The 15,123-nt window shown below is 40.6% G+C and overlaps 1 protein-coding gene across 1 annotated transcript in view; it reads left to right on the top strand.

Annotated features, from left to right (window-relative positions):
* Positions 1–249: 249 nt before the first annotated feature.
* LOC104461578 (serine/threonine-protein kinase MRCK beta-like) overlaps positions 250–15,123 on the top strand; it is a gene marked incomplete at both ends in the record, with an annotated part of 43,048 nt that continues 28,174 nt past the window's right edge. The window contains 2 exons of the mRNA XM_010073213.1: positions 250–341; positions 13,745–13,828. Coding sequence (XP_010071515.1) covers positions 250–341; positions 13,745–13,828 — 176 coding nt within the window. The remainder of the gene's footprint in view (positions 342–13,744; positions 13,829–15,123) is intronic.

Below are 15,123 nucleotides of genomic sequence, written 5' to 3'. Positions count from 1 at the left end.
CTGAAAGAGTACTTTGCTCTTTACTCATTGACAGTAAGACAGAACCCATCATGAGACTGAACTTTTAAAAAATTCTAAGTGTTAAATAATGTAACTAATATTTATTTTCCTGGTATAGTTCTAATACTATTTGAAAAACTACTATTGCACTGAGTATGCAATGAGTACTTTTGTCCTCTGGTTTATGGATTATTTTGGCTTACAATATTTCTTTTGATAATTGAATTTTTTTTTTTTTCCCTTAAACAGCAAGACCATTTACAAAATTGGTAAAGGAAATGCAACTCCATCGAGATGACTTTGAAATTATAAAAGTGATTGGAAGAGGTGCATTTGGTGAGGTAAGATTTTTACTCTCAGTTGTAACTTTTGTCATGCGTGTATCTGCTTTCTCGATACAGTTGACCTGTAATTGTCCTAGAGACAGAAGATTCACACAGATATGTTAAAATACTTCCAAATGTGTGATGTAGCTAGATCCTAGTGATATGTCCCTTTGAAGCAAGGTGTTTAGAGTACAGTTCTGCCATTTCTGTGACTCGCTCGTTCTGACTTCAGTGTAGCAAAAACAAGTGTCTCTTCAATGTGTGTATGAACACGGTGGTCCCACCTAGCAGCTGCACAGCTGAATTTGATATTTCTTCTCCCACTTGCCATACGTACTCTTCTGTGCTGCTATAATTTAACACAGAATTGGGCTGCTTCTATGGTAGGAACGCGGAGGCTGCTCCACCCATCTGCCTGTCTCTGTAGCAATCTGGTAATGCAGAAAGACAACATTTGGCTGCCTCAAAGGCTGTTCCCTGTCATCTTTGAAGATCAAAGACTGCTGGATCTGTTTTTTGGACAGCAAGTTGAATCATGCTGGGATGATAGGAACGCCTTGTGTTTTGAGGACTCGCCAGTCCCAGGACCCTGAGCTGAAGCTTTACTTCTTAATATGCTTGATGAAAGTTTCATCAGTCACAGAAGTCTGACAGGGCTTGCCACTAGCATGTCCCCTCCAATAGGCATAGGATACCAGAGACTTCTGGAGAGCCTCAAAGACAACCCTTTCAGCATTTAAGTATGTGTAACTAAATCCATAGCTGTCAGCAAAAGAGGTTATTAACTAGATAATTTCTAGTTATAAAAAACCCCTTAGATTTCTTTCAGGAAGCTTCTTTTAAGTAGTGCCACCTGAAGTCGAATGTAGTGACAGCCATTAGCGGTTCACTTCAGCCCATTAGCACTTGGTTACAGCTTCTGCCAGTGGCTGAGGCTAGGCTGCCTCATCTTCATCTCCACAGAGAGCAGGACTGTGTGCCAGGCAGCTATTTCCTTCTGAGCACGGTGTGCCCTCAACACATCAAACTCTTTCACGCAGGGTTTGATTGTAGGACAGAAGTCTCATGGGCAGACCAGAAACTAAGCTAGAAAAATGCCGGGACCCTACTTGACCTAGGTTCAGAGAGCAATGAGGTTTCTGTGTGCATATGAACTTGGTAGTGGGTGAAGTAACAGAAATGAGTGTTTCAAGAACATCTCTTTGTCTAATGATGTGACGTGTAACATATAGCTCGCGTGTAATCATCGTGAGCATAGCTGCTGAAGGTACTTGAGTATTTTAAGTAAAATGTTCAGATAAATAGTAACATCTTGAACTGAAAGACAAAAGTTCACTTTCTAGTGGATGTTGATGAGTTACAACATATCTGACAAAAATTGAAGTGTTATCTTAGGTTAGTGAGAATACTGCATGAGAATCAGTTGGTTATTTCACTTGAGTATGTGTTTTTAGCTGGCTTGTGTTATTTGAACATGACTTCTGTAGAGAAAAGTTACTGCAAAGAGTTTGTCAAGAAAAAGCAGAAATGGGAAAAATTCTGCTAAGTCTAAGGAAGGGCTGAAACCTACAAATTAAGTCCAGAAAAGAGGACTGAGAAGAGGGGATTATGAGTAGATAGAAGGCCTAGAGAATAAGGACAGTAGGAGGTAACCGTATACCTCTCTGTTAGGGTTTTGATTGCAAGCAGCAGCCCAGTTTTGAAGAGAGTGCCCCCACTTACTGCAGAATTATTTTGCTGTGCATGAGCTGGATTTGTTTTGGAGGGAACTAAATGACAACCTCCATTCCAGGTGTGCACCAAATGTGCTTCTGGCCCTGAAGAGTACAGGAGAATCAGTCACTGGGTTTGGCTGTTCTAACAGCTTCAAAGCATGTTTGGTCCAGGAGACCAGGCTAGATACTGTCTGAAGCTAAATTCCTGAACTGCACACAGTATGGATGGGAAGGCTCAGCACAGGCTACTTTCATCTGTTGCTCTGGTCTTGCTGTGCCAAATTACTTGCTATAGTAGCTGTGACCACTGATATCTAAAGAATTTTAGATTAATGTTTTGGCAGTTTGTCTTTCGGTGGGATTAAAGTGGTTTCTGGATCTTTTCAGTACTAGACTTCTGAATGCCATAGCTATCAAAAATTATTTCAGGTCAAGGAAATGCTTTATAATAGCTACTTGCAGATGGAGTCAGTGTTGGGAATGCCTTCACACAGTGTAACTGTAAGGAAGAGCTGTTTTTCATAGTACTTGCTGTATTTTTTTTCAAAAGATGCTCTTCTCCACTTAAGGAATTGACCAACTAGAAATCTCAGTACAACAGGAGATGAAGTATTTATATCAACTTCAAGAGACTACAGGTTATACTTGCTAAGGGGTTTAGGATGACATTTCTTAGCTTTGGATCAAGAGTCTTAAGGTGTATAAGAGAGAGAAATTCTGGGTGGAAACTGGTATTAGTAGTGTCTGGAGTGCCTGAATCAACAATGCCTTTCATATTCTTTCACTTGGAAAAGCATGAAACTTAACTAAAGCAGTTCATACATCCCATCCTCCTCAGTGGAAATGAGATTTCACAGAAGTCAAATGAGAAAGTATCTTAATTTCATCCTTCTGTTAGAGCTGTGAATGCTCACAAAGTCAGTGGTGTTATCTGTCAGTATCACCCTGTATTGTTTATCTTTTAATTATTAAAGTTTTAGTTTATAGTTATAGCAGCTTGAAACTTTTTGATCAGTTTGATTTATGTGGAAATCATTGATTTTAAGTTCATTATACTTTAATCTCCCTTGCCAGTGAATTTTTCATGCTTTTTGCTTATGAACGAATCCTTTGACCCTTGTGTACCCTACCCTGCTATAACTGCCAGATATTGTAGGCATTATAAAATAGTAACTGTATAACGGTTGAAATTCCATAATAAGAAAATAAAGTCTAGTTTCTTGAGAGGGACTTATGACATCTGACTTGTTTAAAGCGACACGTCAGAAAACTGAATGGGGGAGCTGTAAGTAATTTTTCCATGGTACATTTATACATATGTAGGAACTATGTTAGAAATTGGTTGATGGGATTCTAGTGGTTTTAAGGTTATTCATTAGTTCTTGTTTAAAAAAAAAAAACCCAACCCAAACACAACTATCTGCTAGAAATAAATTTTAAAAATACCTGTAAAATATTTGTTAGAATGTATAAAGAAATTAATCAGAATTAAACGAAACATATTTGTATTAGAATTAGGTAGTTTAAATTAAATGCTGACAGTTAAACAAGCCAGACTTCAAAAAGGAATAAAACTTTCCATTTGTCTCAGTTTAGCTACTTTGGACTTTTTGGAGAGTGCCAGAGTCTTTAGTATTACCAAATAACTTTTGCAGAACTTTTAGCTTTGAAGAAAGGTAGCATCAACAAAATAAAGGTATAATATTAGCTATTAGTTAGGGTCAGTGGTCATTTTTTCCACACAACATGTAAGCCAAGGAAGCATGGTCTTTGAACAGAGAGAGGATTGAGACCAGATGTGAGCTTGTCCCTGTGAACACAACTGCAAAATCAGTATCTAATTTAAGGCAGATTGATATAATCACCAGCACATAGCTGTACTGGCACGTCAGTGCCTTTTTCTTTCTTTCTCCTTTTCAAACCAGCAGAACTCAACCTGTTTTTTTACACTTTTTCCAGCAATGTGAGAACAAAACCCAACTGGTAAACCAAAACCACCTGAGTGAAATTTCTTGTAGTGTGGGAGATTTGAGAAAGCAAGAGAAAAAATATTTCTTAAAGTTTTCATTATTATGATAGGACAGAAATTGCCTAGCACAGAACTTAGAGGTTTCTTTTCTAGCCACCTGCCAAAACACGCAGTTCTCCTTTTCTCATAAACTAAGCCAGCTACTTTGCATTTAGGGTAAACTGAATGTCTGAATATCCTTTACAGCAGCATTTAAGGCTCTGACTCCTGGAGTGACTTGCTTGAGAACATAATTTTAATTTTTTCAGAAGTTTCATAGTTCTGAAGAAAGTTTGAAACGTTCTTCAAGTGCATGACAGCTAGAATAACATGTAATTTGACATGCTAGCTGTAAGAAGGATAAACTACTTGTGGCTCTTCCCTGTCTCCTAGGGTATATTCACCTGGTGTATACCCAGCTGGGTGGAACATTTTCGTATGTGCCCCAATTTCACCTTCAGTCTTTTTTGTGGGTCATATATGCAGATAGCTCACGTGCAGAGGGGCAACCTTCATGAGGAATAAAGCTAATAATAATTAAAAAGCCCCCTGAAATAAATAAAAACTAAAATGGTTTTCTGTAATCTTAATTCTGGTTTCTATTAATAAAATTATTGTAGAAGTCTGTCTTTGTAAACAATAATGAATAGTTGGGGTCTGCTACAGGCCACCTGACCAGGAAGACCAAGCAGATGAGGCCCTCTATAGACAGGCAGGAGCAGCCTCATGCTGACAAGCCCTGGTCCTCATGGGAGACTTCAACCACCCTGATATCTGTTGGAGGGACAACACATCAGGGCATAAGCAAGCTGGAAGGTTCCTGGAATGCATTGATGAGAATGTCTTTCTCCAAGTGACAGAGGAGCCAACAAGGAGAGGTGCTATGCTGGACATTGTTCTTCACCAAAAAGGAGGGGCTGGTGGGGAATGTGAAGCTCAAGGGCAGCCTGGGCTGCAGTGACCGTGAAATGGTGGAGTTCAAGATCCTTAAGGGTAGCAAGGAGGGCACACAGCAAACTCACTACCCTGGACTTCAGGAGAGCAGAGCAGACTTTTGGCCTCTTCAGGGGTCTACTAGGTAGAGTACCATGGGATAAAGCCCTGGATGGAAGAGGGGCCCGAGAAAGCTGGTTAATATTCAAGAATCACCTTCTTCAAGCTCAGGAGTGATGTATCCCAGCAAAGAGGAAGTCAGGCAAAAAAGCCAGGAGGCCTCCACGTGGATGAGCAAGGAACTGCTGGACAAACTCAACCACAAAAGGAAGCCTACGGGGGGGTGGAAACAAGGACAGGTAGCCTGGGAGGAATACAGAAAAATTGTCCGAGCAGCTGGGGATCAGGTTAGAAAAGTTAAAGCCCTCATAGAACTCAATCTGTCCAGGGACGTCAAGGCCACAAGAAGAGCTTTTCTAGGTACATTGGTGATAAAAGGAAGACTAGGGAAAACGTGGGCCCTCTCCAGAAGGAAACAGGAGACCTTGTTACCAGGGATATGGAGAAAGCTGAGATACTCATTGACTTTTTTGCCTCAGTCTTCACAGTCAAGTGCTCAAGCCACACTGCCCAAGTCACAGAAGGCAAAGGCAGGGACTAGGAGAATGGAGAACTGCCTGCTGTAGGAGAAGGTCCTTGACAGGCTGGTGGAGGCTTGAGAGGTGGGACAATGCAAACCTCATGAAATTCAGCAAGGCCAAATGCAAGGTCCTGCACATGGGTCGAGGCAACCCCAAGCACAAATACAGGCTGGGAGGAGAACGGATTGAGAGCAGGCCTGAGGAAGAAGGTCTTGGGGGCATTGGTTGATGAGAAGCTGAACATGACCCAGCAGTGTGTGCTTGCAGCCCAGAAAGCCAACCGTGTCCTGGGCTGCATCAAAAGAAGCATGATCAGCAGGTTGAGGGAGGTGTCTCTCCTCCATTCTGCTCTGATGAGACCCCACTTGGAATACTGCATTGAACTCTGGAGTCCCCAGCACAGGAAACACATGGACCTGTTGGAGGGCCATGAAGGTGGTCAGAGGGCTGGAGCACCTCCCATATGAGGACAGGCTGAGAGAGTTGGGGTTGTTCAGCCTGGAGGCTCAAGGGAGACCTTATAGCAGCCTCCCAGTACCTGAAGGGAGCCTAAAGAAAGCTGGAGAGGGACTTTTTACAAAGGCGTGTAGGGATAGGACAAGGGATAATAGCTTTCAACTGAGAGACGGTAGATTTACATTGGAGATTAGGAAGAAATTTTTTACTGTGAGGGTGGTGAGACCCTGGTACACGTTGTCCAGAGAAGCTGTGGGTGCCCCATCCCTGGAGGTGTTCAAGGCCAGGCTGGATGAGGTTTTGAGCAACCTGGGCTAGTGGGAGGTGTCCCTGCCCATGGCAGGGGGGTTGGAACTTGATGGTCTTAAAGGTCCTTTCCAACCCAAACCATTCTATGATTCAGTGTTGTGCAGTGTGAAGTTTTTTGTTAAGTAGTGAAAATACACATTCTTTAGGAGACTGTTTTAAAGTATATGAGCACAGAATGGAAAACTCCTCCAGCTTTTAGACCTTTAAAAAACCATGCCAAAGCAAAAACCCCAAACCCACCTATGACTTGAAGTTTACATGTGCCTGACTAGTCCTATCCTTCCATGTAGAAACACTGTGGACCATTATTTGAAGTGGAATAGTGTCCTGAGAAACCTGTTCATGGTGAGATAGTGCTTTCCCACGGAACTTACGCCAGCCTAAGAAGTGCCCTCTGCACGCTTGGTGTTTGCATGCCAAGGGAACAGGGAGCACTAGTGCTACGGTACGGTGAGAGGAGGAGGAGGATCACGTGTATGGGGACTGTCTGTCTGCAAATACTTGCACTTGCTGCTTTGCAAGCTTCATCTGACCTCTTGGTAATGTACTTGAGAGTCTTTTAAGATCACTTTTCCTCATTTCATGTCAAGGACCATTTAGGCACCCTGCTGTAGATTAACACATTTCAGTCAAGAGCAGCTACTGAAGGAAGAACCGTGTCAAGATGTACCTTGTTTGAGAACTTGAATTGTATAATGTGGCTGACACCTCCTGGAAATTTGGCAGCATGGGACTGAAACAATTGTTTTCCTTCCCTTGTTTGTTAGCAAGGATTTCTTGAATGAGCAACACTTACTGTGGTTGCTGCGGAAGGGTGGAACTGCTTGGTTTTGCTTAGCACAAAAATAACTGAAACTCTTAATGTGCCCCACCTAAGTATTACTTCTCTGGATGGATTAAAAGTACCTTTTCATATAAATGCTGTTGTGTACAGACTTGATCTGTGCAGTGTTTAGTAATAGGACATGTCACCTCAACTCAGGATGCTTAGTCAGAGTCTTAGCTGGAATCAACAGATGTAAGAATCTGTTTCCAGAAGAAAATAAATAATGATTTAGAGAACAAGACTGATCCCCTGTGTACCATGGCTTTCTGATAAATTATGTGGTTCCTAATGAGAGTTATACTGGCTAAGGGTGCAGTGAGACTCAAAGTGAATACGCAAATCCCAAGCTTCCTGCGGACAGTTGTTCCCGGCAATGCAATGCGGAGCTGTTTGTCCCTTCTCCACCTTGTAATCGCAGCTGAAAGGTACTGAGTTTAGCGTTTTTATGTACTTCTAGAATTTAACCTGGGCACAGTGAGCCTATAGACTGCAATTAAGGCTGTCTCACCTGTTCAGAAGCATTGGTGATTGGTGTACCCAGCAAGCACCGTACCTTCCTACATTTTAGAATAACAGAATTATTAAGAATTGCAAACAACATATGACACTTTTCATCCAGCTATTCAAAGAGTCAAAGTGTTCAGAATACGATGCAGAAAAAATATTTAATTAGCGTTGCTTTTTCCACAGTCTGCGCTTCACAAAAATAATATCAAAGAAGGGTATTTTCTGTTGTGGAACTGGACGAAGAAAGAAGCTGCTTTGTTTTGAAAATGCCTCAAAAGAGCTGGTTGCTATCTTAGTCCTCCCCAGCTCCGAGTCTGTTTGTATGGCAGCACCAAGTTACTATGGTGACAGGCAGGTTGCAAGGAGCTGGATAGACACAGTTTATTGTCGTGCTGCTGTGAGACCAGCCATTTGTCTCTGCAGTCCCCCCGATTGCTGAGGAGGAGCTTAGGTGTTACTTGGGGCCTTTATTCTTCTTTTGCAGAACCTTTTTGCTTGGCACTTGTAAACGATTTCTTATTTGCGTGACATGAAGATCCACGATGTGTTCAAAAGATGATTTTGCTTTGGAAATGTGGACTGTGACATATGAACCCTACCAAAAAACACTCTGGTTGCTCATTTTAAATGTAAAACAGACATTAGAAAACTGATAGAGCAGTCCAGACCAGTTTTTCTCAAAGACGCAGTATTAAGACTGTTAACTAATGAGCTATATATCAAAGACTTTTCATATCCAAGAGTATCAGGAGGATAAAACAGTTGCTGCGGTCTTTTTTCAGTAGCTAGTGTCCAAGGTATCAATAGCATGAGACAGAAATAGTAGAGCAAAAGTGGCATATACAAGCTTTAATGGAGGGAAATGACTGTAGTATTCAATTATGAATCTGGTAATAAGACATTACAGAGAAATTGTTTACATCTGAAATGACATTTTATCTCTTCTCCTGGTTGAAAGTCTTGTCTAAAATCTCTGTTCAACTGTCAAAGGCCATTCCAAGTTCCTGCCAAAGGTTAATTCACGGTAATTTTGCACAATTTTATCCATGTAATTTTATTGCCCATTAGCCTAAGCAGATCTTTTATCTTTTATCATCCTTATTACTGATGTCCTTCCTTCCAATTTTATTTGTATGTAGCAATCACATCTACTTTTTGACTTTTTTTTTTTTTTTGAGCAAGCAGAACTTTCTCTATTCCTACAGTAGTATGAGAGGCTCTTTAGTTCCTTGATCAAGTCAATAGTCCTACTTCACACCTGCTGCAAATAAAGTTTATTTCTCTGGGGTGTGGCTGTGTGTGGAGTTTCCAGTGAGTTCGTCTTTCTGCAAGGCAGTAGTGTTTACCCCTCCCTAGTGCTGTGGATCTGCCTGTGAATTCCAGTGTTTGCCTACCTACCTGTCATTATGAGCTGATTGCACAAGGATTATCACCTATATGTCAGTGTTCTTCTTTTCAGTGGAGAACTTTTTGCATTTGAGTTTCACCTTATCCCTGAAAGTCCAGTCCTTGAGGATAAGTTTTACCTGAAAGTTTTAACATGCCACAAGCACGAATAGTTGTTAGGTGGCTTTTTTATCTTTGCCTTGAAACTAACGCCAGCGTGGTTCCCAAGAAGTTGAGCATCAAAGAATTTATAAACTTTCCAGTAGGAAGTCTTTTTGTTAACTATGTTAATTGTTTTGTGGAAATCCAGTCTTGTATTTAAATTATTTCTGCTCTTTCTTGCACCATGCTTCTCATTTACCTAAAAGAAAATTTGTAACTTGATACTGCTTACTGGTGTTGACTGTGTCACTCGAAGGGCAGAGTACAGTGGTGGGAAATTCTGTCATGTTTGTAGAGGCTGATCTGGCTCACATTCCCACCCTGTAGATTTCATCGGGGCATGAGGAAGGGTGGAACTTGGCCTTGGCTGGCATTGCACATTGCAGCCCTAAATGTCAATATCAAGTGGCTTTTGAAGATGAAAATGCAGCAAAACACTTCTGTAAAACAATTGAAGAAGCAAAATACTAGCTCTTTCCAAAATCTAAAAATGTTATTTTATCTATATTGGTTCCATTTTTGTGTTATTGCAATACAAGTGAATCAGAGCTTTGAGGCAAAAAGTACTGGAAGAAAATGGATGTCTGAAGCAATACCAATCTGATAGGGTGTTATGGCCTGTAGTTACCAAAGCTGGCTCTCACTTGTCCTTTAGCCCCCGTTCTTGTACTTTTTTTTGACATAGGGTTGGTTGAAGTGTAGGCACTAGGATTCATTAGGCTTTCTGAGGTGCTTGAGGAGACGTACTTATCTTTATTGCACTGTCCCTGTTGCTGTGAATCCTGGGCATGACAAGTCCCAGTGACAGGAACTACATCAGCTGGTGACAGCTTAGACCCGCAGGGCCTTGTCTGGAAAGGGGGCTGCAGTAGCGGGGGAATCGCTGCATCTGGAATTTTTCCTTATCAGTGTTTTAAGGCTTGGTAAAGCACAATCACCTAAATCTCTCTACCAAACCACTCTGTGATTGTTGAGTTAGATTAGTTAGCCCACATCCCATCCTTTTGTTCAGGTATAGGATAGTATAGGGAAAGTATAGGAAAAGTTCAAGGCCAGAGCAGAGCTCAACCCAGCTTCCTCCAGTGGCTGATGGTTCAGGGGCTCCTTCACCATGCCTCTAACTCAGTGGTCAGTAGTCTCTGAGACTTCTGCTGTGTGTTACTGGCGTATTAAGCATGTACTTTTAAATGCTATCTAAGTACCTAGGTGTCCACAGCAGACTGGGACTGAGTTCCAAAACTGTTGTGTGACAATAATACTTCCTTAATCTTGCTACCTTTTTATTTTATTTGATGCTTTTCAACTTCTGTGTTATAAGAAACAGCAAATAATTGTTCTCTCTTCATCTTCTCTGCAACAGTCTTGGTTTAGTATGCCTATTACAGTTGTTATCTCTTCCAGGCCTGGAATGTTTTAGGTTATTAAATCTTCTTCAGAAGCTGTTTTATACTTCTGCTTGTGCATTTTTTTTTTCATTATCCTTAGCATACTTTTTTTTTATTACAGTGTAAGTTATAATAGCCTTGGAAATGAAGAGTGAGCATCGTAATTAAATCCTGGTCTTTATAGCCTGTACATAACGTGAGCACTTGTTTGGCCAGTAGACTTTTAAACTTTGAAGACAGAAGGAATGCTTTTGTTCCTAAAGTAGGCATTTGCAGCAGTGTACAAATCTATGTCCTTTGGAATACCTCTGAATACCAACCGACCTTTTTTTCTTACATTAGTAGATGCGGTGGATTGGTATGTACTATAGGAGCCATCATATTTAAAACCTGACGTCTTGCATGGTCAGCACTGTTGCAATATAAGAGGTTTCTGTTTGATCTCATAAAGTGGTCAGTGTGGTTATTGTAATTGAATTTGAGGTATGCCAGAGAAAGAGGAATTAATACAAAAGTAATAGAAAAACAACTTTACCACAGCATCTCAGAAGCAGCCAAAGCATTATATGATGAATGTAAACTTAGAAATACTGCTACCTGATGAAGAAAGTAAAAGAACACTAACTCAAGGAAATGCTGAGGTGTTTTATGGAACAAAGGGTATAGGATTTTTTGCAATATTGCAATAATCTTCTTGCTTATAATAATACTGAGTTTATCAAGGCATAATTTAGTTTGTGCTTCCCTGGTTCAGTTTAGACATCAATGAGGTTTGGGTTTTGCATTTCTGTTTGTTTTCTTAAAAAAAAAAAAAAAAGTCCTAATGATTAGAATGGGTTGAGGAGTCAGGTCTAGTTAGGCCAAAGTTCTGTTATTTCTCTGAGACATCTTCTGTACCTTTCAGGTTTCTTTCCAGAGATAAAATTATTGGGGAATTATGCATTTTGTTGTATGGTTACATTAATTTTTCTGCTGGCACAAGAAACTGTCCCACTGTTGCCCTTACAACTAAAGCAGCAGTGTGTTTACTTGTGCCGTAATTTGATAACCACTTAATGTGAAAATGAGTCAACTTTCCTTGTATTAATTCTACTTTTTCTTTCACAGAAGACAATTATCTTCCTCCAGAAAGTTTAAATTGGGCTTTTTTTAAGCAGTCCTTTCAGTTGAAAATAAATAACACTAATATAGATAGCAACTGGGGAATTGCTAAATAGGTCCTACAGATTTGGCTTCCTTTTTCTTTCATTTTTTTCAGGCCAGTTCTCATTTACTCTTTTGTTCTAATGTTTGCACAGCTCCTCAGCTGTGCGTGTCCTCTGTGATGCCGGGCTCACATCATCCCTCCGCAGTTGAGCATGCTTCAGACTTGGGCCAGCCTGCAGTGCTTTCAGGCAGTGATGGCCTTAGATAAAGTGCACTAGATGCATAACTGGGTTCTGATTTGTGCGCTATATTTGTACTTAAATGGCTGAGCAATTCTAGTGTTGTGGTGCAATGAAACCTGAATATTGCTACTTCTGGGCTCACAGAGCTGTGCCTGGGAACTACTGCCTCAGAGCTTTTGTTCCTCTGCAGCAGGTAATTGTGCTCAGTTTGGTCTATCCCTTCAGTGGAGATGGGGATATTTCCTGAGTCGTCACGTTCGGTATGGAGCAGAGTTTAAAACGTATGGCAGGTAGTGCCAACATCTTGCAGTTTCCCAAAGCTTTTAGTCCTTTTCTTAAGATATGTTTCCGCTACATGACTGTGTGTGCAGGCGTGTAGTAGGTGTCGCTCATCCCTTACATGACCTGGTGAGTGGAGCTTCACACACCAAGGGGTGGGAGGCTTAGGGATGCATCTGCAGAGTGAGGTGTCTGTCCAAATGGGAATATCCCATTCTTGTGTTACTGGAGGAGCAGTCATCCTCCTGTCCCTCGTCTGGAGCCTCTTTACTGGTAAGGTGTTGGGAGATATTTCCCTCTTCCCTCCTCAGGACTTTGTATAGTGTTGCTCTGCTTGATGCATTATTCCAATCTTGGTTTATAGTCAGCATCTTCTTAGAGCTGCTGTAGCTCCTGAATCCTTTATAGATAAGAGTTTTTAAGCAACAGAAGAGGCGAGCTGATGTGATTCCTATTATTTTTCACACTGCTACTCAGAGCTCCGTTGGAAGCAATGAAAGCTGGTTGGTCTTCTGCTTCTGCAATAGAGCTTAGCAGAAATATTCAAGCAGTCCATGTATAGTCCTGTGAAAATGTTGCTGTCTTAGTCACGATGCCTGCTTTTCTTTTGCCAGCTGAAAGAATTTTGTGGAAATGATGGCTTTACTACAAGAAGAATTAGTTTTGGTCTTGGAGAGTACAACTCTTGGTCAAAATAAAGTCTTTGCATTCCTAAGCCTAAAAGTTTTTGTATTCTTTTTTTTCTTCCACTGTACAGCTGTGTGCACAGCTACTGTTCGTAATAAACCAGTCTGAGCAAGTCTAATACACAGGATGCATAGTAGAATACTTCAAGCAAAATGATGAATAAGTAAATGAATACTGTTTTCACTTCTTTTTAAATATCTGCATACAGTACACAAAAGCATGTTAATTTGCAAATATCTTTCAAGTTTCTGAAGCCGGAAATGTGAAAACAAATTAGTCAAATCTAGTGTATTTCTGTTGATAGCAGCCTTTCTTGTTTTCTCAGGCTGCCCTTTTAAATGTTGCCTCATTGGCCAAAGGCACGGTGTACAAGCATCACTTGTTCTTGGCAAACAATGCAGCTTTACTACACATCTTCATATGAAAAGCTTCGTACTCCTCATGTATCATCCCTGGTGTACTTAATCATGAGCACTTGACCACACATGGTGTGCTGTGCCTCAAGTACGTAGTAGTAATGTAGGAGGAATATAGGAGAAAAGACTCAAGCTGTAATTTATCAGTGTGTGAGCTGATTGCTGATGCCTCCGTAGTAACTTATTAATAGTTTGTTAATATTAAGCTGTTTAAAAATATTGTATTTCTTTGACCATGCTTTTGTGTGAATACTAAGCCATTTAAATATTGTATTTCTCTGACCATGCTTTTGTTAAATAAAGATATTTTATTATTTCAGGTTGCAGTTGTTAAAATGAAGTGTACAGAGCGCATTTATGCAATGAAAATTCTAAATAAATGGGAAATGCTTAAAAGGGCAGAGGTAAGTAATATGGTTCTCTAACACAGAGAATTTTTAAAATGGCATTAGGAAATTTACATTGAAGCTCTTCCAGATTAGGAAGAATTATTTCATGAGCATAGGAGCTTCATTCTTTTTTCTTTTTTTTTCTTAAGCTGTTTTAATGCAATCAAGCCTGACAGTCCCTTCCAGGCATCTGTTGTTCTCAGCATTACTGTGTATTCGTTTACCAGACAGTCTGCCCTAGTTCTTACCCTGAATTTATTGGCCAGATTTTTGTTTACAATAAAGGCAAGTTAAAGACTACATGAAAGCTGAGATTAGTGCTACTATGACATTCACAGCTGTATACAAAAACATTATGAAAATTTTTTTTTCTCTTGCATCCGGAAAGCACACATTAAAGAGTTTTGCATCCTACAGTTTGTAACAGGATTTATATAACTGGTGAAATTATAACTAAATACTTTGGGATCATGGATTCAGTTTGTAAACCTAAATATGTTAAAAAGGTAAATCTGTTTAAAAAGGATATTTTCGATGAAAGGAGATGTATGTTGTGTCACCAAATTATGCAAATCTGCATGCATACTTCACAGATTAGGAAAGGACCTGCTGAGAATATGCCGTGGGAAGTGGCATATTCCTAGAATACCTACTCTTGCATTGTAGAGGAAAACATTATGGCAAATGTAATACTGTGTAAATCAGCAGTTTATGGGAAATGCAGGGAAATACATGTAGCCCACCAATACTTGCAGCCCCTGTTAAGGGGCAAAGGCTAGCTGTTTGCTGAGGACAGAGCCTGCTGACCCTTCCCTGTCCCATTCTTCTGTCCCCTTCCTGACACCTCCTCCCCCCCAGCCTACCCTTCCTAGTTCCTCCCTTCCTTTCAGTGAGTCAGTGCCAGCTCTTTTCCTGTGAATAAATCCTTCTCCCTCTTGTTAAGCCTCTTCACCACTGCATTTGCCTGATTTAGTCACACTCTGTCCATCGGTCCGTGCTCTTCTTCCCCCACCCCCTGCCACTCGGCTGTTCTTTGAGCTGTCAGGAGAGTTCACACTCTCGGCTGTGCTGCATTAGCGGTTCTGCATTAAGCCTTCCTCTGTCTTGGGGAAATTTCATGCCCTTTCTACACAGATTTCTGTTGGGTTAATTCATTGGCAGTATAGAATTTTTTTAAACCCAAATGCTTTTAGGGGGCTCCCAAACTCTAATGAAAATACAGGTATGCTGGGTTGTTTCAGTGATTTTTAAAGTGACTTAATTAAATGGCCTACCTAAATAGCTGAAATATCTACATATAGAGATGTCCC

The sequence above is a fragment of the Pterocles gutturalis genome, unplaced genomic scaffold (genome assembly GCF_000699245.1).
Source record: "Pterocles gutturalis isolate BGI_N339 unplaced genomic scaffold, ASM69924v1 scaffold6802, whole genome shotgun sequence".
Lineage (NCBI taxonomy): Eukaryota > Metazoa > Chordata > Aves > Pterocliformes > Pteroclidae > Pterocles > Pterocles gutturalis.
Note: the sequence above shows the minus strand (reverse complement) of the source record. Positions and strands in the feature narration are given on the sequence as shown.